We start from the raw sequence: 23411 nt of genomic DNA, 5'->3' as shown, positions 1-23411 counted from the left end.
AATTACTAATACATTTTCTTTTCTAAAATACAGGTGGAAAAAAAAATCCAATGTGCGCACATGCTCAGAGCACCGACTGCAGAGAAATTAGAAGCCTCCGATCTACTGTGCTTTAAACCACCATCAGCCCGCATACCGGCTGGTTAGACATTGCTTGCCTCAAACGCTGATTAATTAGGCAACTTTTCCTCGCAGCGTATTCCTTTTGAAGTCGCGGTGGGTTATAGATTCTGTCCGTCACACAAACCCAGTGGGAGTCAGCATGAGGGAAGCAGGTCTGGCAGCTGTGGAGTCGTGGAGCGTCATCTCCAGTTTGATTGCTTGGCTTTGTGCTGTGCTGACGCTGGGTTTCACATTCATATTTCATGCTGCGTATGTTCGTGCACGCGATTGTCTCGTTGGTCCTACCTCTCCAGTCCTGTGCGCGTCTTTTGTGAATGCAGCGGTTTCTCAGAGGTGATCAGCAGGAGGAGGCGCTGATCTTCTCCGAGATATCGGGGTCGGATTTGGCCACCAGGAAACGTAGACGACCTCCTCCCAGACGAATGAGATCCACCGCGCTGCAAGGAGCGTACGGGAGGAAGTGGAGGGAGAAAGAAAGAGTCCAGTTACGTGAAGCTCAGCAGAGACAGAGGAAGGATGACTGTCTGGGCACCAATCAATCAAAGTAATCAATTAGCTTAAGAGGTGGACAGACATGGCTATAGTTAACATGGGAAGACTGCTGACTGAAACAGCCTCTGTACCTCTGGTAGTCTGCTCCTATCAGACTGGTCCCGTTCACAGCCAGGATGCGATCTCCGATCCTCAGTCTGCCGTCGGAGGCAGCAGGCCCGTCGGGGATCAGCGTCCGGATGTAGATGCCTGGAGCGTTGAGAGGAGTGTGCTGCAGAAGGGAGAAGCGTTTTAGCGCGTCCATTTTTTAGGTGAGCCTCAGATAGGTAGAGCTGATCGACGGTTCAGGTTATACTGTGGTGAATTAAAGTACTTGGCCACTATTTTTCATCCTTAATATATGGCAGATGTGCTTTAAAACCTGTGGTGCAACATAACTTTTTTTATGACTTTTTGTACATACTATATTCTATAACTTTTGTATGACCTTTTTCGACATAATAAACCTTACTTCATTTACAATGCTTTTCCTTTTCAGCATACTATGACCTGTTTTTTAATACAAATAGTTTCTATAATGATTTTTAACACTATACTAACATACCTATGACCTTTTTATTACTCTTTTTTTGGTTGTACTATTATATAACTTTATGACCTTTTTATTTATTTTTTAATACAATACCATGGCTGGCTTTTTTCTACGATATTTAGATTTATTTTGTGGCATATCATACTATGACTTTTTTTGGACAAATGTGACGACCCAAAGGCCTCCGTCAGGGCTTGTGAGTTGCTTTTGGGGCGTTTTGTCTCACCACTGAGCGACTGCGGCTCAGTGGTGAGCAGGGTCGTCCCTCAATCAGAGGATTGGCGGTTCGATCCCCGGCTCCGCTAGCCCATGTCGATGTGTCCTTGAGCAAGACATTTAACCCCGTAGCTGCGCCAATATATATTAAACATGATCAATGTACAGCTATCTGGCCTGAAAGATGTTTTTGTATTCCTCAAAAGTATTAATAGCAAAAGTAGACAAAAACACACTACTGAAACCAGAAGTAACGGGTAAGATAAAATGTTAAATCTGTTTTTAAACATCCGTCTACTCACCAGGCCGTCTATGAGTCCCATGCCCAGTCCGTAGGGTCCCTTGTCCAGTTCCACTACAAACACCACACACAAGTCATCAGGAAGGGGAGGGGCGCCAAGGGAGGATACAGGGAAAGGAAACTCACACCCACTAATACACCCTGCAGAGGACACGGACACCCACATACACCACAACAAAAAAAAAAACACACACAAACACACAAAACACACACACACACACAGGGTCTTGCTATGGGGTTGGACAAACATAACAGGTATTTTTGTGCAAAGGACACACACACACACACACACACACACACAGATACAGAGACACATGCTACATGCTACAGAGCTAATCTGACACACAAACATGTGCTTCTGACGAGAGCCTGCAGATGTCACACTTACTACTGTAATAACAGCAGGGGAGACACTGCACAGCTGGCCCATGTGTTTTTACACATTGGTCAGTTCCAGTGGGAATTTGAACACTGTTTTTATGCAGTGTGTGTATTGTGTACTGATGGGGTATGGCGCACCAATCCAAAAAACTGTCATGGAATGCATTAGTAAGCAGATCGCGTGTTGGTCATGACGTGCCCGATTAACATGAAATACAGTTTAACTTGTATAACGTTCATTCAGTTTTTACTGCCAAAGCAAATGATGGCCTGTACCTTACATAACAATGAATCTAATGAGTTCCCTGTATCGAGATATACGGAGCTCAAATTTGGGGGAAAGATAGCACTGGTACCATATCAGCCCCAACGTAACCCTGAGGTATCCAAATTGGAAAAAGATTGGTGAATCTTTAATATTGTGTATACAATATAAACTGGCCAAATAAATACTTATGTGAAGCTACCAGTGGTCATTTTAAGACCATTGATTGTGGCGTTTCTGTTCTAGACTCCAATACGCTGCCCATGCGTTCCTGTTATTTTAGCCCATCTCCTGTATATTATTCAGCCTACCCTCCAGTCCGTTGGTGATGAGTCCGTTGCTCTTTTTACATTCTGCCGCAGTTCTGCTGTTGCAGCCGTTAGTCTGGGTGTTGGGGCCTTTGATATGCCCCCCTCCTCCTTCCGGGTACAGCGGGGTGTTGGGAGGGGTCAAAAGGCAGGACGGGTCTGGATTAGCGGTCCGAGTGTGGTGCATGGTGCCGTTCCTTCTGAGGCTGTGTGTGTGCGATTGGCCTGGAGGCCTGTCTCGTCCTCTCTCCTCTCCCGTCTCTGCCGTCACCTCGTCCCCAGGACCCGCAGACCGGGGACTGCTGTTGGCTGGAGGCAACAACTCCCTCTGTGTCGGGATTGGACAGAAAATACTTTAGAAAACAGTATGAGATCTAAAATGAGGGCGCAATTATTAGAAAATGGAAGGGAAATAAATCCTCCCGTTATATTTCGCTTTTTCTTGTTGCAGTGCACAAAAAGCTTTGTTCCTAGATAATTATGCATCTCTTTAGTCAACTTAAATTGGAATAATTCACCATTTGACATATTTGAGAATGTATGTGATTCTGTGTACATACGAGGGTGCAGTAACACTAGGGATTATGGTCTAGTCAGCCGTTCCCACTAATTAGACAGCCTAAAGACTAATCAGATTAACCATGATTTAACCATGTCTAGGTTTCTGTGAGTGAGTATGTGTATGTGTGTGCGGGTTGGCTGGAGTAGAGGGTTTTTGTCTTTCATTTATGGGATTATGAGGAACTCCTCAACAGCCGCAGCTGCCGAGGCACATGGCCTGGATTACTGCGAGGTGTGTGCATTTGACAGTATGCAGTATGTGTTTTCTGACCTGAACGTCGGGCCAGTCAGCTGTGTTGGTTCCATTGGAGTGTGTGTGCACACTGGGAGTGTTGGTGTGTGTTTGCGTCTTGGTGCGTAGCCCCCACAGGTAGTGGCGAATGTAGAGCAGCTGTCTGTAGATGCTGTCTTCCACACACTCGCTGTCCAGGTCCACTACGAAGCCGGCGCTGGGCAGCACTATGGGAGGGTGGTTTTCAAAGCTCTCCAGGAGGTCCACTGAACACACACACAAACTGATGTTAACGCACCTATACACCATAAAAGACCTGATCCAGGATTGCTGTACAGATCCCCCATCAGTCCATCATTGTTTCTGTTTTGCAGCTTTCACACCCAAAACTCATGGGGGACGACACAAACATTTCCCACGTGGCAGTCATTAAAAGCCAACTAGGGCTGCTAGCTCCTTGTTACATTAAATGTTAAGCAATTTCTGATTTGACAGCAACCTTTGCTAGGTTGTTTGTTTAGATACGCATGAGTATCCTGGCTATGACTAGGTTTAGGAGTATCACAGTTTATGCGTGTGCAAATGAACATATCATATCCTGGTTTGAGAAATCTATATAAACTCTGATTCACGTTTTAAGAAACCTCAATATGCTAGTTGGATTGCTCTGTTAGAACATAAACATACTTAAATGGATGTTATGATATGTGTGAGAGAGAGAGAGATTTATTATTACACATACACACTTTACTTTTACATTGATTTATACTTCCGATACAAATTGGGAGGAAAATATTGAACTTTTTACTCAACAGTTACTAGTTACTCTAAAAACTTAGACTAATCAAAATATTACAATAATTTAATATATTAGGAATGCACAAATAAATTAGTTTGTTCCCAATGTGCCTTTACTTATAATCCAATAATATAATATTGTCTTTACATTTGGTACTTATAGTATATTTCCTATGTCCTTATGGGCACAAAGCAGCACCAGAGTCCTTTAATGAAACTGGTCCTGGTTCTCCTCTGCCTCCCTTCCCTCCTCTGAGCCCAGCAGTACGGCCTGGGCCTCCAGCTGCGTGGCGTCAGTGTTTGCTCCAAAGGAGGATGGCAAAGCACGAGGCAACACTCGACTTCCGGTAGGAGGAGGAGATGCTGCTGATGGGCGTGGAGCTCTCCTCCCACCGGAGCTTTCGACTGCAGTGAAGCTGGGTCTGTCTGCAGTGGGATAGTCGCTGTGCCCCGCTGGAGTCTGAGCTGAAGACATTTCTGGTGACCCTGCTTGACTTCCTCCAATTTTGCTGACTCAGTGGCACCAATGACAAACATTAAGAATAACTATAAAGAAATAGCCAATCTTCTTGCTAATAGTCTTGATAAATGATGTAGTTCGTATAGAGGCAACGGTATTACATTGAGACTTTTACGTAACTAGTTACAAGATCCTCATAGTAACTTTAAGTAAAGGATCAGTGTAATTATTCCATCTCTGATGCCTCTGATATGGTTGCTCCACAAAGTATTGTTTCGGTTAATTTCACAGAAAAGCACACAAATGTACACATTTACCTGTTCTGTATATATACGCTTCATCCTCGCTGCTGGGTTGCCATGTTGGGACGGGGCCTATCTCTGCTGTGAGCTGGTACTGGGTGAGAATCCTGTGCAGCTGGACCGGCTTCAGAGCCGAGTGCTCACTGGACAAAGCTCGCCAACTCATCTGCACACAGAAGAAATAAAAAGAAGGAAAGGAAAGAGGAGAAATGAATCGGAGGTCCTTTTTTCAATACAACCCTGCAATCAGGAGGTAAGATAATGTGTAGGCAGTCACAGGTTGATCCTGGTGAATCCTTTTTAAAGACATCATCAATCAATAGCTAATCAAAGTGACTCGCTTCATGAACAACAGTTCTTTCAGATGTGTTTAAAAATAAATCAGAAAATTGATTACCGTCAATGAAAGCGTTCCTGTTCTGCGTCGTCTCTACTTTGAAGACTACTCGATCTCAACAGCAATCACATGTGACAGATGGCCTCCATTCTAACACATTTTAATATGCTACTTCCTGTTTATTTTCACGTATGGCCACCTAGTTAGTGCCAGCTAACAGTCCTGTATAAGATTGTGGGTAAATGTGTGTGTGTCTGGGTAGTACCTGTGTGAGCTGTTGTGGGGGAGTGGCCAGTATGGACACAGTGCTGTTGAGTTTGGTGAAGAATTTGTCAGCCAGATGTCCCAGACCGGACCTGCTTGCCCATTCCATGACCATCCGCAAACACGCCTGAATCTGCAACACCTTTGAGCGCTGGAACCAACCCCGAGATGGACCTGCACACACATTGCAGAGTGTTTGTGCCATTTCTTGATACACAATACTGTGAAATAGTGTTTGACATTTTTACGACATACTAGACTATAACATTTCTATTACAAACTATACAATGACATTTTTAGGATATGTTAGTTTCATACTATCCTGCACACACACACACACACACACACACACACCACTGAGATATTGATATATTTTCATCAGAGGCACTGCAGAAGATTTCTATTCTTGGGTGTGAGCATGTCTGAGAGAAAAGCAGACTACAAGAGCGACTGCGTGTGCTTCTCTGCTTGCGTTTGTCTTGTACGACAATACATATATTATACACGACAGGCATGAATTTTTAAGTAAATTTATGTCGACGTTAATGAACCAATAGTAACAGCCACCTGCTCATCGCAGAATACAAATAGACTGCAGCATCGGGGCTCAGCTGACAACAAACCAGCACACAGCCAGCATTCTTCCCTCTGTGTAATCCTTTCTTTCTCTGGGACACATCAAAGAACTGAAAGGAAGTTTTGTGTAAAGTTAAGCAGGCGGTAAGTTGAAATCTGGCATTTGTCAAGATGGTATCCCATAGTTTGTCAATCTGTCATTCCATTACCTCACTGCAGCTATAATTCCTAATTAAGCTTTCTGAAATAGGCTAACCCCCCAATGTGAGCTCAGGCCTCTGCTGGGGTTTGTACAAACATGGACAAACAACTGGATTTACGCTAACGATACCAGAGTGTCTGTACAGGAGCTAAAACAATATATTTTCCAATACATTTTTTAATAATCAGGGGCGATCTCCAAAATAATTCATTTTATAATCAGAGATGCAACAGATTTAGCTACTTGCTGCTTTCCATTAGCACTCAGCAAGTAGACACAAACACTATGAAATAGTAAAATGTCCTAAAACCCAATGTGACATCTTCAAACAACTTGATTTGTTCATACAACAGTGGAAAACCAAAGCTATTCAAGTTAACCATCACATAAAAAAAAAAAACATCAGCTAATCCTCTTTTTAGAAGCTAGAACAAAGAAATATGGTATTTTTGTTGAGAAAATGCCAATGAATCGACTAATTGTTGCACCTATGGCTTCATGTATAGTGATAGACGAAAAGACAAAACATAGAAGTGACGGTAACATGGCGGATACAAATAATAATAAACCCAGATCCTTTCAAATTAAACCACAGAGGACGTAAAATCCATCACTTTGAGAAATACAATCTTTTTCATTCATTCTTTTTTATTAAATCAAGGACTCTCAAAAGATAGTCAGGTCAAAACCATCAGTCCCACTTCATAGAAACATTAAGGTAAGATCAGGAGCCATCCGTCTGATTAAATTCATAATCTTGTTTAATTTTACTGCCAATTTTACTGGCACTATACAGTTTTCAATAAGACAGAATTTATCTCTCTACAAATTAGACATAACAGGGAGCTTAAGGCAGACAATAAACTGGCAACATTATGTGCAGACAGCACACATACAACCTTTCAAATATTATGCCATATGTTTTGGGTGCACACACACACACACACACCTCTGTAATAGGCTTATGTCTAGGCATACAGTAATCTATGTGTGCGGCATCGTAAACGAACGAGACATCACTTAACTTCTCAGCAAGTGTGTCATAATGCTTCAAAGCGGCTGGTTTACAAACACACACTACTCCTTAAACACAGATAAGTCACTGGACACTCAAACAAACAGTCTGAAAAGCTGTCACAACACACACGTACAAACACACAATCGCACAAATCCGGGAGCTTCTGCACCACGTCACATCTCTTTCTGAGTTGCCATGAAATCAAGCCAACAGAGTGAGTGTTGCAGAGCGCTCGGTGCAAACGTCAGCGTTACCTGCCGCAAACTCACTTCACTGTTACCATGGACACCAGCAGTGGAGAAATGTCAATGAGCGACAAAAAAAAAGAAGGGGGGAGCGAGGGAGAGAAAGAGAAAGAGAAAGCCAGACGGAAGGAGAGGGGGTGGGGGTGGGGGGGGTGTGGAGCTGAGGAGGGGAACAGGGGAGCCTCTGCATGAATATAAAAAGGTATTTCTCCTTCTCCCTTTGCCAGACATGTGATCTCTCCTGTCTCCATTGGCTAATGAAGACATATGGTGTATATTGGTGTGGCTAGAGATACAGGGGGAGGGTGTGGAGAGGTTGGAAGTGATGGGTGGTCGGACACATGGATAAAGCCGGGGGTAAATTACTATTTTCTGTATTTAGACAGTGTAGTAGACTATTAGCAAGGTTATCACAACAACTTAGTGGCCTTCCAGCCTTTTACCCTTCACTCTGACCTTTTCCCCCATCTCCCCCCCCCCCCTCCCTCCCCTACTCTATCGCCTCTCTCTCCTCCAATCCCACCTCTACTCTTCTTTGTCTCACTCCCTGATGGCCAGATGGAAGGAAAGAAGGAAGGCAAGGAGGAGGAGAAGGGGGTAGACAGAATGCAGATAGGAGAAGGGCATAGAGGACAAATCTGTGTTAGTCTCTGTCAAAATGCTGACAAGGACACAAGGACACACTCACTTACTCACACACACACACAAACTGTACAAATCCTGAGGGAGGTCTGCGTGTACCTTTGTCCATTAGCTGGTTAAACAGCGACACGTTGGAGAAGAAGAAGAGGTAAGCGAACATCTGAGCCTGAATCTCGGGATGGACCTGGTAGCCCTGCAAAAGCTCCTGGCCATTCTGAAACACCTGCACAAAGAAATGTGCAAAAATACAGGTGAGCATACAAATACTGTTGCTATGAAAAGACACTATTTTTGCCCATATATATATATATATATATATACACCAAGTAAAAAGACCTATGGTGGCACATATTCTTGTGTCCAGTGAATCACTTTAGGTTTAAAAGTTAATCGAATGTCAGAAAGGTCCAAACTAATTATGCTGTTAGAATAAGACACAATAATTTAAATTAGAAATACAATGTGGAATAAGAAGCCAGCGTTTAGCCGCCGTGACCTTGATTTCTTGCTGCATGAAGCAAAATAAAGACGGAGGCCAACGATCCCCTCTGACCTGTGCCGTGTCTCATTCTCTGCAGAACATTCCCCTTCAGGTGCAGTTGACAGTTATTTTATACACATGCTGTTTATAATCATCAGATATATAATATTATCTCTATCAATATTTATTAATGAATTACTATCCTATAAATGTCTTTGTCACTTGGACATTTCTATGCATCTGTTCTGCAGAGAAAAGATTTGTTACTTCACCAAAACAAGTTCATTTTTGCATCATCTTTACTGTGCGTACTTCACAAAACATGTTTCTCTTTTCCACAAAATACTCTGATTCTGAAATAGAATAATTTAGGATTTGTTATTTTACTTTATTCTTTAAGAATGTTCACGTCCCTAATACTCTATCATGAGATAAAATGTTTGGTTTCTCCACAGAATATTCATTACATTTAAGTCCCCCTCCACCCAGCTCACAAACACTGAGAATGGACATCTGTTGAGCAGTTTAACCTTTTAAATGAACAATATTTGTATATTCATAGATGTTGGATTTTACAACAAAGGGAAAAGGAGTAAACGCAATTGTACGATTTTTTAAGCAGATCATTTTTATGTCTTTAGTTTGTATTCAAAAAGCGGAGTATTTTTTTTTGTCTTAAAACATGTTTGGTAGGATCTATAAATTAGGATTTAAAAACAAATCTATACTGGCTGTTTAAAAATGTTAAGTGGACCGAAGAAGACATAATTTATTAAATAAAAAAATATATATTTCTGACACATTAAGACTATTAAAAAGCCATTGCATGTGTATGATCCTGACAACCCTAACTGTACGACAATGTGCTTACCTGCAGGACCCTGCGTACAGGTTCAGGAAACCCGACACCTCCTTTCCAGCAGGGCTCAGAGCTGTCGACTGGGAATGGATTACAGTCCAACAAACCTGGCAACACCACATAAAGAGCCTGGACACAGACACACACACAAACACAATGATGAAAGTGATCTGGAATTGCAATATAACCTCATATAGTTATACATTGTTTCTGTGTGTGTGTGTGAGAGAGAGAGGTCTTCTGTGTTAATGAGAGTTGCCAGCACATTAAAAAAAGTGTCTTTGGTGGATATAGTAGACCACTATACCTTGGTGATATAGTAGACACATTGCTGGAAAGTGTACATGATCACTTCTTCCAAGATAGTCATCGCCTCCTCGTTGGCTGAGATGGTCGCAGATAGCAGCGACTCCTTTGACCCTAAACACAGATGACAGAGATAGAGGCGAACTTAAGAGGCAGTGGGAGGGAGAGATGTAGCTGCATCACTGTCTTCTGTATGTCAGAGTGAGTAATGACTCCTTATTCAGACTCTTCGAGTGCATGTGTGTATGTGTGTGTGTGTACCTTGCAGTGTCTCTATGCTGTGTGTGTACGCTGGTGCTCGTTGCTGTATGAAGTAGAGGATCTCGATGGAGTTGGACATCCAGAAGAAGATGGTCTGCAGGTCTGGGATCAAGTCTGAGATACTTAGCAGAGACAGGGTGCCCGGGTCTTGGCTACGTGGACACACATACATACACACAAAGAGTGAAGGGTTAAACACAGTTAGGGAGACATACTAACACACGGTACATGAGCACATATGCTCTCTTTCTGTTGGAAAGCGATACTCACTGCTGAGCTTGCTTCTGAGCCAGCTCCTTTGTCCTCTCCTGCAAGACAGACACACACAGCAATTAAGCGCTCATTAAACTTTTAGGATGTGCGTAGGAGAACCAAGCTTCATGACTCCATCCCGAAGCTGCAGAAAGAAATACCACTACCACTACAGAACCTAACACACTCACACATGTTGATAATTACTTGGTGCCTCACTGGACTGGATAAAGGCTTAACTCTATTTATAAGACGACCCCCCTTCTTTCCCCTCCAACACCTATTTTAGGATAAAATGTAGAAAACCCTAAGAATAAAAACACAGTAAGCTGTACCATATTCTGGGTTTCCCAGCAGTGATTTAAAACAGAGGCAGACCCCCTAACCCTAATATCTAAAGTGTAAACATTCGGAAAAAGAAGTAAAGCACACAGCAAATTCCATATATTTAAATCAGAAAAAGACACATGACAAGCTATGTGATCAACTCAAAGAGAATCAGCCTTGATCAGTACATTCAGCATTTTTTTTATATATCTATATCCCAAAACTTTTTCTGTGGTGGAAGTTGCGATGGATACATACAATTAATTGTATAGGCAGCATATTGTGTGTGCTGGTCTGTAAGACAGTACAACACATGTGATATGCAACCCTGTTTAACTATTCACCTGACATGGCTGACCTGTTTCTCTCCACATGAGGTCATCTTAAGCAGAGACTAAAGTACCACAGAGACAGAAAGACAGAGACACACACACACACACACACCACACACACACACACACACAGGCACACAGACAGAGAGAGAGAGACACACACACACACACGTAGACACACACACAGACAGAGAGACAGACACGCAGACAGAGAGAGAGACAGGTAGACACACACACAGACAGAGAGAGAGACACACACAGACAGAGGTAGTCAGTCAGACAGAGAGAGAGAGAGAGAGAGAGAGAGAGAGAGAGAGAGAGACAGACACACAGGTAGACACACACACAGTGGTAGTCAGACACAGAGAGAGAGAGAGAGAGAGAGACACACACAGGTAGACACACACACACAGAGGTAGTCAGAGAGAGAGAGAGAAAGAGACACACAGGTAGACACACACACAGAGGTAGTCAGACACAGAGAGAGAGAGAGAGAGAGAGAGAGAGAGAGAGAGAGAGAGACAGACACACACACACGTAGACAGAGAGAGACAGACAGACAGACAGGCCTGCACCGCAGACAGAGAGATTAAGAGACAGGTAGACAGACTGGGACAGAGAGAGTGAGAGAGACACACAGGTAGACACATACACACAGAGGTAGTCAGACACACAGAGAGAGAGAGAGAGAGAGAGAGAGAGAGACACACACACACACACACACGTAGACAGAGAGAGACAGGCCTGCACCGCAGACAGAGAGATTAAGAGACAGATACAGAGAGAGACAGGCAGAGAGACAGGCTAGACACACAGACAGGCACTGACCCATGCGATGGTCTGGATTCGTCGGACAATCTTAAGCAGTAGTTTTCCAAAACTCCCAGGTGGGAAGGTTGAAGCCGAGTGTTGAATGCACAGACACAGCAGGTAGGCAGGCGTCAGCTTATGGTCGTCTCCTGGGAAGGACTTTGCAGGTTCAGTACACTCAAGTTATAAAACTATACATTTTCTCATTTACCTCTCGAGGTTTCTTACTATTTGTGCTGTTCACAGATTTAAAAAAAAATAATTTTAACTACTTTTGATCTCAGAAATTGCTGAAAACAGCCGACACTGAGGTCTGTGGAGTAACAAGGACACTGAAGGTATTTATAGTAAGAAGTGTCCATGAAAAGCCACGTCAGAATCAGACTACACAAACACAAGAGGGAAATACTGGATGAAATGGGACTCACTAGATATCACAAGAGGAGTGCGAGATTTCTTTTTGTAATTTTAGTGAAATTACATTTTAATTGCAACCAAATACATCTACCGAGATAAAAACAGGGAAATGGGGCATCTTGTATTCTATCATATTATTTACATAAATCAGATCACAGACCTCCAGGTTCGATGAGAGACACGATCCTGTTCAAAAGCTGGTCTTCATGAGTCGGGTCAAAGTCCAGCTGTAGCCTTCTTTTCTGACCCCCTCCTCCTCCTCCTCCTCCTCCTCCTCCTCTTCCTTCCCCTCCGGACAAACTATGGGGCGCTCCAGCTGCCGTCCCCCCGCTGCGGGGTTTCACCAGGTGAGGTTTGAAGCTGCGTCTGATTGCAGGAACACTGGACACCTGCGCTGCTCTGTCCTTTAACACAGAGCCGCACATCTTACAAGTCGGAGCGCCGCCCTCTCCCTCCTCCAGCCCTGCATCGTAAAGCTGCCCAAGGGAGCGAAGGCGTGCCAAGGTCTGAGCAGGCAAGGGCTTAGCGCCCGTGGGGTCCTTGTACAGGAAGATGTAATGCGCTCCGAAGGAGAGCAGGTCACCGTGTCGCAGCGTGGTGGAGCGCTCGCAGCGGGAAAAGTTCACCAGAACTGTGGCGTGGAGCACCGGCTCAACAGCAACACAGGACCGCTGGCTCTCCCCCAGCTCCTCTCCCTTGTTGTTGTTGTTGGCATGCCGGCGGGGCGCGGGGACTCGGCGCAGGCGGCAGTGGAGGGGCAGGATGTCAGGAGAGAAGAGGCAGATGTTGGGGCGAGCTGACGGAGTCTCCTGACCGACGGTGTGCTGCTCTCTGTTCAGCAGGTACACCAAACAGTCCTGCCACACACACACACACACACACACAGCACACATAATATCACATCATCTGACATTTTGGACGACTAACGCAGCGCATGAGCCTCTTTCCCTTTCCTCACCTGCCGATTGTATCCCTGCAGCAGCAGGAGGTGCGGGGACTGGTAAAGCGAGTGCTTCCCCTCCTCTTTCCTCCGGCCGCTGGAGGCCGCATCACGATCCCGACCCCTTAAGGGCCCTGGCAGGGTGGAGTAATAACGCTTGGGCTCATCTCCCACTCCCAGCTGCAGAGCCACGCACAGAAGCACACATGCATTCAGGATTCCATTGGCAACAGTGACAATGACCATCAATTACCCTGACTGGGCTTCAGTGCGAGGGCCCCACCTGGTTGAGGCTGGTCTCGCTGAGGCTCCGGCAGAAGGATGAGTTGCTGGATCGGGGCAGGGTCAGCGTCCCCTTCGCCCTGTTCCTCTGGAGCTTACGAGCCTGGGCATTAATGTCTACAGGGAGGCAGAGAGGAGGCGTGAGAGAGATAAACAAGTAGGGGGAGAGAAGAGCATGAGGGAGAACAGGTGGAGAATAATAAAAAAAGAGGATCAAAAAGGGAGAGGCCGAGCAGGGAGAAGGGGCGGTTGAGGACACAGAGGGAAAGTAGAAAATAAGGAGAAAGTGTGCTGAAACATGACATGTGCATTGTTGGCATGTATGTCTGACTCATGAGTGAAATCTGGGCACAGTACAGAACAGAAGTGCATTGACAGCCATGTGTGAGCTGAGTGGAAACATCAGAAAACAAACCAGTCAGACGGGGTAAATGGTGCTGGATGGAGCAGCACACGTAACATTGAACCTGATGGAAGGGGAACTGAGCAGGTCCTCATGACTTTAACTTGTGGCCATGCGATGGCTCTGCACACACACACACACACACACACAGACACACTGGTTGAGTCACTGGCAATGGGGGTGGCGCTGGTGACAACGCAGGTAGAGGTGGTCTCCATGGCAATGACTGACAGCCACCCTACCTGAGGCCAGTCCCCACCTTTAGAGCTGGACTGTACCACTCGACCAGACCGCAGGGGGGAGCTCCTGTGTTTGCCCAGCCCGGACCGACCCATTAGAGCCGCCAGGAATTGGGAGGTTTTGGGCCCTACAGCAGGGTGGGAGGAGTTAGGGAGAGGGGGGGAAGCTGAGAAAACACCCCCTCACCAAAACACCAAGCACAGAATAACCTCCTTACACACACACACACACACACCACAAGACGCACATGCACTGTGAAGCAAAAAAAGAGTCTGTGGTGCTTCGAGTGAGTAACATCAGCAGTTAGTAAGGAGAGATATAGTTAAAGGTATGAGGTACAGGATTTCCCCCTCGAACATATCGCTGTCAAATTATTAAGATATCAAATTCGATGTCAAGCAACAGCTGCATTTTTACATTTCAAACTATAGCACCTATAATCCACTTAGTGCTTTAATTTAGGTCGATTTGGGTGTTTTTGTCTTTGATTTTAAAATAACTGAAACCAGCAGAGTCGTGAATGTAGATTGCGTGACTGAAGGATATTACAATTAATTTGGCTTTGATATGTTCATGTTATTAATGAAAATCCTACAGTACCTTTAAAGTGCTATCTCAAAGTCAAAAAGTGTGTGTAAAAATACACACAATTCACACATGTGCATGCACGCTCGCACATACACCAGGGGAGGAAAAAACAGGACAGAGAAGTAAAGAGAAAGAGACTCCAGGGTTTGTTCGAGTTTTCTAAACACTACAACACAAAAGAGAAAAGGTTAGCGTGAAAATTAAAATATTTATATTAATATGTATAAATTGATAGACCAGTTTTCATCCCAAAAGGCATTTGCTGTGATTCTATTTGTGTTGTGAGGTCTCTCAGCACAGTGAGTGAAGCTTTTGCAGGAGTCCTGCTGTAGATTAATCCCTGGTTAAAATAGTCCCCATAGGCACCATTGTTTTTTTTAGTAATGTCAAATCTACAGTGAGCAATTTTCATGGGAAACAGTGGATAGGAGCTTCCCTGTGGATAGGAGCTTCCCTGTGATAATAAACACACAAAAAGGAGGGACCCATCATATGAAGAAAAGAGAGCATAATAAATGTGCTAATTATATGCACAAATACAGTCACTCAAGGGCCCTTTCTTTCTTCTTCTTTTTAAACAAACGCTTCAAGAGTTTTGTCCTTTTCATGGTAATTGTTGACCGTTAGAAAACAAAATACAAAAATGTAATAGAATAGCACCAACCGTATCCTTTTTCATGGCTTTTACAGGGTTGGTTAACATTGTTTTGTGACCTGCTGTACCGTGCAAGAATAAACATAAAAAAAAGATTGTTGGCTGACTCTGGCTGCCACACAAGTTGACATAGCAACCAGTAAACCTTGGCGCGCTTCAAGAGAAACGTTAGTGTGGCTGCAAAGTGAAATGTGCGACTGTGAGGCTGAACATACCATCTCCCTGAACACTGTGGTACACTAACTGGGTGTTTCTAAATGTCTTCAACAGGATGCACAAGGGAGAGTGTTTGCATGTGTGTGTGTGTGAAAATGGCAAACTTTTCATCCATCATCAGTAAACCAATCTACATAAAGGTCACTTCATGGTTCATGCAGACATATATTAATATTACTGCATTTCAGATGTAAAGTCAGTAGTTAACAGTAGTTTTACAATAGAGTTTGTGCAATTTGTTTGCACATTATCTCTTAAAATGTATCTCCAGAATAGAGTGAATCTCTCCCGGAAACTTCAGCATCAGTTGAGTGTACACAGTTCAGGTGTGATACAGTAGTGATCTGCGGGTACTCGACATTGTGTCCGTAATAGGAAATGTGTCATTCACGAAAACACTAGAGTGCCCATACCCATCCACACCTCCGGCTGCAGAGGATTCAGCTTTCACTCAAATCGATCGATCAGCTGCACATGCATTTCCACTGCACTGTTTTGTCTGTCTGTGTTTTCCTTTAAGTGCTCAATTGCACATGCACGTTTTTAATGCAAACTTAAATGAACCCCCGTCTTTACAGAACAGCACTTCCACGTGACAAAAAAAAAAAACACGGGCTATTACCCAGGAACAACCTCTTCTCTGCAGGATAATAACTGTGACGAAAGCTCTTATTCTGCATCTCCACACACGCACACTGCAGAGGAGGTAACGAGCTGTGCTTTTCTGCTGAGTTTGACATGTCAAGAAAGGAAGTGAAGTAGACCAGCTGCTCTGTGTGTGTCTATCTTTATATATATGCGTGTGTGTGTGTGTGTCTCCTCACCAGCAGTGATGGTGTCCTTCTCCTTGGCGTTGAATTCCTCTACCTCTGCCCTCCTGCGCAGCTCAAATCTGCGAGCGTGTCCTTCTCGAGGTTTCCAAAGCTCTTGCAGCAACAGAGGCTTTTCGTTGTCCCCCAGCGCACGCAAGCATTCAGTTCGCCACCCCCCTCCCCCGATCCCACCTCCGTCCTCCAAGTGGCCGATCACGTCGCACAGGACGTAAGAGTGGGCCGCGTTCTTGTTCAGGGAGTAGCGCTCGAGTGCCTCTTTGACCAGCTCCTGCGCACTGGAGCGCGGGGTGGCCAGGACGCTCTTGTAGTTGGCACCGGCACAAATTTCATCTCCAAAGATCTTCAGCACCCCGGGGGCCGAGCTCTGCGTGGAGAGTTCAGCTGGGTCGTCCGCCGGTCGCTCTGGGGGTTCAGTCGTCGAGCGCCGGTCCCCACGAGTGTTTGTTCCGGTTTCTACTGGGACCCGGTCTCTGTAACTCAGAGTACGGTACAGGACCTGGTGACAGACAAACAATACTGAATGCACATTAGGCCCACTGCATCACAGACAGTATGCGTTTCTTTCATTGTATATTAACAGGATCAGTTCAACAAAATTACATATTTTGAGGCATCAAAGCATTGGAAGAAGAGTCTTCAGCAAAGCTACCAACTAACCGCTCAGTGAGGCTGTACCCGATCACAGCTTTGAGCCAAATGTGCTAGATGCTAACATCAGCATGCTCAAAGTGATAACGTCAACATTCTGAAGTTTTGCAGGAATAATGGCTGCGGTTGAAATGTTTTTTTTGCTTGAGAAGGTTATCTGAGGGAAATTACCCCAAAGTATCTAAGTGGTAGCTGGTTGAATTCCTTCAACACTTCCTTTCATAGAAAAGGAGGCAATGCCGTCCCACAATTCCTTGCAGCAGAACCACCGTCCTGAACTACATCAACAACATCTGCCATCACACAAATATGTGACTTAATGTAAGTGCAGTTGGAATTGTCTAAACATGAGTTCTCCTTCACATCTTTTCTTAACCTTGTTTTTAATTTGGGTGAACTGGCCCGTTCAGGTAATAGTATTGTTAGATAAAGTGCAGAGCCAAACACTTCCCTAAAAACTGTATTAACATTTGCTTGAGAGCATTTGTTTCCATCATTAAATTTGACCTTTTTTTTTTTTAAATTATTTACTTTGATTGGTCTTTAGAGATTGGAAGACTGAAATGCAGTGAGTGTGTGTGTCTGTGTGTGTACCTGTGTGAAGGTCCTGCTCTGGCGTTTCAGGCGGCTCTTGGACGGTAGGGACATACTGGCCCCAGAGGAAGAGCCGTAGAACATGGTGCTGCTGTTGGCTTCACAAACTCCACAACTGTTGAGCGAGGAAATACATTTTAAATATTCTACTTGACCCCATTGGGAAGGATTCAAACATTCTCACACACTCACACACACACACACACACACACACACACACACACACACACACACACACACAAAAAAGTCCATGCATAAAAGGTGACGATGGACTCACAGCTACATCTGACACTTACTTGTGAAACATTTGTAGATCTGGAAGGTAAAGAAAATCTCCCCTAAATCTACATAAAATATATTCACCATAAACAGACAATGAAAAAAATAAAAAACTGTGTGTGTGTACATGTAGCATTACCTTAATTATGTATCGTCACTCCGATGTGCAGCAGCACCAGGTGGGATGATACAGTTGAGGGTCAGATGCTTTTCATTTCACCGTCACCTTTCACACTGAAGAAGCACAAATGAAAAGACGATGTTTATGTTAGTTTACAGCAAAACTGAAGAGTTCCTGTTGAGTTCTGGATCACTGAAGTTAACTTCTTTTACAGATTTCCTCAGATTTAGAGAATATTGCTGTGGCTTTGAACTTTTTAATGATTTATTTTATAGAGCTCAGCTTTTTCACACCAGAGTCAAAATTGCAAATAAACATAATTGTCTGAGTTCTGGGAAAAACGTGCAGATGAATAGATTTTGAAAAGAAACCAATTTATTTTTCTTAATCCAGTGGCGTCTGTAGTAGAATACCGTGATGTATTCACATACTAACCTTCGTCTTCAGACTTTGAGTTGACTGGATCAATTCAACCGCGTGTCTCATCTTATCTTTTAGGACCCACAACGGAAAAATATGACATTGAACTCCAGTGTTTTAATATACCACTAAAAATCCTTAGAAAATGGAAAGCTACGGCAATCTTTTTTTATTGCACAAATTAGTTTTTCCAAGTTTTTTCAATTATTTCTCTGATAAATCATTTTGATAATTTGTTTATAAAACTACAGAAAGTTGTCCATCGCCTTCTTCAGATTGCTTGTTTTGTCTGAACAACAGTCCAAAACCACCACATTTTCATTTTGTTGTAAAACCATCAAATTGAAAAAGATGTAACCAATAAATGTTTGCATATTAACCTTCTGTCCAGCCACTCATGTAAGCTTTAATAATGATATAGTTTTGTTTATGTTGCATCATTTCCCTTATAAGTGTACTGACTGTGTTTTTCCTCCCATAATCTCAAACTTGATGCAATTCATCGAATAAACCTATTATTTCCGCATTGCATTGTTTTTAATCTCACATAAACAGGTATTTCCATTCCATGCAGAAGGTGAGTCACGCTTCACTCTTTGCTTTGCATGACCTCTTTTGACCGATGAAGACCTTTCATGCAGGCCACATCAAGAAGCAACACTATGCCAGCAGATGAAAGCAGCGTCTGTTCGGATTGAAACACAGACCATGACCATATATATATATATATATATATATATCATTTCAGAAAATATTTGGCAGGAAGCCGAAAAGGTGTTGTTGTAGCTGACTCTGCAGGCACTGGTGGGATAACGTGACTATTTTAAATGCCTGCTAATCCACAGTAATCTGGCTACTTGGCCGCAGTTAACTCAATCCTGGGACCAACAAACCCCTCCTGCGTGCACACAAGAAACCGAGATAGACTGAGGCCTAAATGTTGCATTTGGTGGCTTGGGTTTTGTTGCCGATGGATGTGGCGTTACATTTGGTAATCATGTCACACAGACTTCAACTTCTCCACCACCTTTTCATTCGCCGTCTGTCCTTGTCTAGACTGCCAGAAGGTCAGAAATAAACAATGAGGGGAAAAAAACTTGATATCTAAAAAAAACAGGCCACATTAAATTATACAGAACTTGCGTCTACGTGGGTCTGTTTACGACTTTGGGCTCAGTGGTCGTCAGTAGCAACCGCCGGAGCAACAAAAGGCAGGAGAAAATCCTCAGAAATTAATCCGCAGATGAGTCGTCAGGCGCGGCACTAAAAGCTAACGAGTCGGCCTCACGCGGTCAGCAGGTGCGTCTGCTGATTGCAGTCGAGCGCATCACGCGCAATTAATTATCAATTAGCGGGAACACTGTTTTCGACACGTGAACAACGCTCAATGACAATTACATGTTTAACTGCGAGTGTGGTGGCAAAAAAAAAAAAAAAAAAAAAGAGAAGAAGAAAGAAAATGTGCCGCGTCTAGCCTGTTTAATGTGAGCGAAATAAAATAGACCCTTGAAAAGTTGTGTGATTCCAGCAGCGACGAGCCCAGTCCCCCGAGGGCTCTGCTGGGTGTCTGTTGCGTTAGTACTCACGCTGCCTGCATTGCGTGGCTCCATAGTGCTGGGGAATCCTTTCTTGGCTTCTCTCTCATTCCGTCTCTCCTACAAAATAAGAAAATCCCCGGAAAAATAAAGATGGGTGGGGAGACACCCAGCGCGCGACACACAGCCGTCCGTGGCCGCCACACACTTCACCCCCCAAAACAGCCCGTTAACTTGGACGACAGCCAACCGCTGAGGGCTCCGGTTTCCGTACGCACATCTCTGCCGAGTGTCCAGCAATGCCTCGCCGCATTCTCCCATCCACAGCGTGTTCGCTGCCGGGCCGCGACGGAAACAGCCGAGCTCTCAGCGCTGTCTCACCTCGGCGCACCTGCTCTGGCACCCGAGTGCGCGAGCACACCGCCGCCTGGCGGACACCCGCGGCACATGCACGACAGTGGGGGTCACGGGGATCCAAATAGTAATGAAAAATTAAATCATGAAATAAATATTTTTTTATATAAATAAAAAAGATATAGTGTAACCCATACAATTGTGAAGCAATACAATGAGATAATTATTATTCAATTTAAATGTAAACGTTTTTATTCTGAAATGTTAAAGAATTATAACAGTAACCTGAGTTTATAAAGTTTTATTTTTTCAAAATGTCATGGTTTTAGGCCTAGATTTTGTCTGCATTTATTATGATTACTATGATAATGTAAGTAATATTACAGAAAATGTAATTGATCATACTATTTAAAAAATCACTTAACAAAAGGTATCATTAATACACAAGTGGTTTGTGTACAGATTCATATGAAGCAATCACTCTTTATCTTTAATTAGGACCTACTTTTGTTTATTTATATAATTTTCAGTACTACCATATATGAAATATACGGTATATATATATATACATAAAATGTATGGTAGTTACATTTCACTGTTTCATTCATTAACTGGGAAATGGGTGAATGTTCAAGAATGACTACCTTGAATTATAGGTTTCATTCTCTCTATGTTCTTGTGGTTTTATAGTAATAGCAGTAATGTGTTTTTACATGCACCAATGCTTTCTCAAGTTGGAGGAATGTGATTCTAAGTCTTATCAAATGCAGCTCTGAAATGTCAGTCTGATTTATTTCACTATCCTAGACATGAAAGTTTGGTTGATTCAAAATAGGCTGAAAAGAGGTTACAACATCCAAAGATCATACTGTTAATAGTGCATATAGCATTTTTGTTTCCTTCTCCATAGGTTTATATTTCATTGTATGATATGAACTAGATAGCAATAAACAGCTTCTGTAGAGGAAAACCTTATTTTTCCAAAGAGGTGAAACGTCACAAAATGTTAAATACAGGAATATACTGCATGAAAAGGCTTTTTTATTACAAGAGAAATAGAAAAGATAAAAGCATAGTTGGCATCATATAGGCTTATCACAGCACAAAAGCACCACAGACACACACACACACACAAAAAAACAATATGAAAACTAGAGCGAGAAAGAATATGAGATAATATACTCCGTCTCGTACAACCTTAAAGAAAACACCAGCAGCACAGAACAGAGTCAGCAGCTCCACAATCACAGAGCGTCTATAAACAATGTACAGAGGGTCCATGAAGGCTTCATGGAGAGTTTACAAAACTCTATACAAAGTCAGGTGGGTATTGTATGTCTGAATGGGACAGATATTAAATTCAAGACAAGACAAACAAACGTCAAATCCTCAAATACTTCATCTCAGCGTCACCAAACTTGCCTGCAGAGCAAGTCAAAATACTGGCTCTAATACCCCAGAGTACTCCAAAACAGCTCAAAGCTCAAGCATTTGGTGTTTCTCAGAGGCTCAAGTAAACACTTAGAGTACACATACTAAAAGGTACTCTTATATTTGAGAGTATATCTGACAAATGTCATTCCAAACTAAGATATCCACAGTGTGACAAATGTAATTCCCAGTACATTGTGACAATACATTTGCTCTGACATTAAATGATCACTCCCTAATGACAAAAAAAAAAACTAAGGGGTAAACATGACAACAACAAAGATTGGTGTTACTTCCAGGTTATTTTCAACACAATGTGGTTTTTGTTGGTCAGGTGTCTCAAAAAGTAATTAATAGGGTTCTTTAAATTTATGTTGTTTTTTTTGTCACTAGATAATTCCTTTGAACTCTACAGTTTAATGATGCATTCATATGCTGGATGGTGAGTTTTAACTGCAAACACTTTTTGTAATATTGAGGAATGAACATTATGAAGTTTTGCAAAGAAAGTATATTTGAGACGACCCTTTCAGGGGCAGTTAGGCAGCAAAGGAGACAGTTCCTGCACATTTTTTAAAAATGTGCAGATTTGTTCTATAATTCTTTGATAACATTAGCAAAGTTTGACTACTTAAAGAATAAGTGATCCAAAGAAATATCTTTAACATTGTAAGATATGGTAATTTTGGACTTCCACATTTTTTTCAAGAGCTACTGCATCGAATTAGTGTTTATCACTGGATGTTTTTTAAGCAGATTTAGAGGGTTGGTCAGATTTGGTGAATGTATGCGTTCTAGTTCTTTATTTAAAACTAATCCTGCTGCTGTAATATCCTTTGTGTTTGTATGACAATGTATATCTGCCTTAAAGCTTTGTCCTGTTTGGTTGCTTCATAAATATTACCCATGTGTGCAGCTTGCAGAAAACATTTCTGCCCTACGTGGGCATTTTCGTTGCTGCAGACAGCGCCCGAACAGCCGGAGCAGCTTTAGTGGACCTTGAATGTGGCTTCACAGGCTTTTCAGCCCAAATGATCCAAGTCCTGAGAGACAAACAGCAGCGAAAATATGTTGAACAGGAGCACAGGTTTTTTGAAAAGTTCTTTTACACCTATGAATACTAGACGCCATGACCTTTTGGTCCTCCGGCCACATTGATCCTACGATACAAGCTCGTCCAATACACCGTGTGCAACCACATACAGCTTAACACTAAGAGTACATATACATGTTTCAAATATACTTGTTATGTGTTCAAGGAACATGCGTGCACGTGTAAACATAGACTCAGCCGATTACAGGCTTTGGATTCATGGAGTCTGATAGAATACATACAACACACACAAGCATACACACACACCACACACACACACCTGAGATGCCTTAATATTGGGCCAGATTGTTCAACAATACTATAGCTTCAGTTTCCTTTCAAGTGTGAGAAGTATATGGTAGTAGTGTGCTATCAGGTACGGCAGTAAGTCTTCTGGCAGTGCTAAATTCGACAGTGGT

At 43.1% G+C, this 23411-nt stretch overlaps 1 protein-coding gene across 1 annotated transcript; it reads right to left on the bottom strand.

Annotated features, from left to right (window-relative positions):
• Nucleotides 1–460: 460 nt before the first annotated feature.
• Nucleotides 461–17843, bottom strand: radil (Ras association and DIL domains; the record flags this gene model as incomplete). Its single annotated transcript, XM_079219537.1, has 19 exons — nucleotides 461–560; nucleotides 747–886; nucleotides 1726–1865; nucleotides 2682–3006; nucleotides 3511–3737; nucleotides 5047–5197; nucleotides 5634–5806; nucleotides 8415–8538; nucleotides 9668–9784; nucleotides 9963–10075; nucleotides 10223–10374; nucleotides 10493–10530; nucleotides 11962–12092; nucleotides 12521–13217; nucleotides 13319–13480; nucleotides 13584–13699; nucleotides 14245–14352; nucleotides 16509–17013; nucleotides 17760–17843. The coding sequence occupies 19 exons, from the start codon at nucleotides 17841–17843 to the stop codon at nucleotides 461–463; spliced, it is 3603 nt and encodes a 1200-aa protein (XP_079075663.1).
• Nucleotides 17844–23411: the final 5568 nt, after the last annotated feature.

The sequence above is a fragment of the Taurulus bubalis genome (genome assembly GCF_910589615.1).
Source record: "Taurulus bubalis genome assembly, chromosome: 6".
Lineage (NCBI taxonomy): Eukaryota > Metazoa > Chordata > Actinopteri > Perciformes > Cottidae > Taurulus > Taurulus bubalis.
This window is presented reverse-complemented; position numbering and strand designations above follow the sequence as displayed.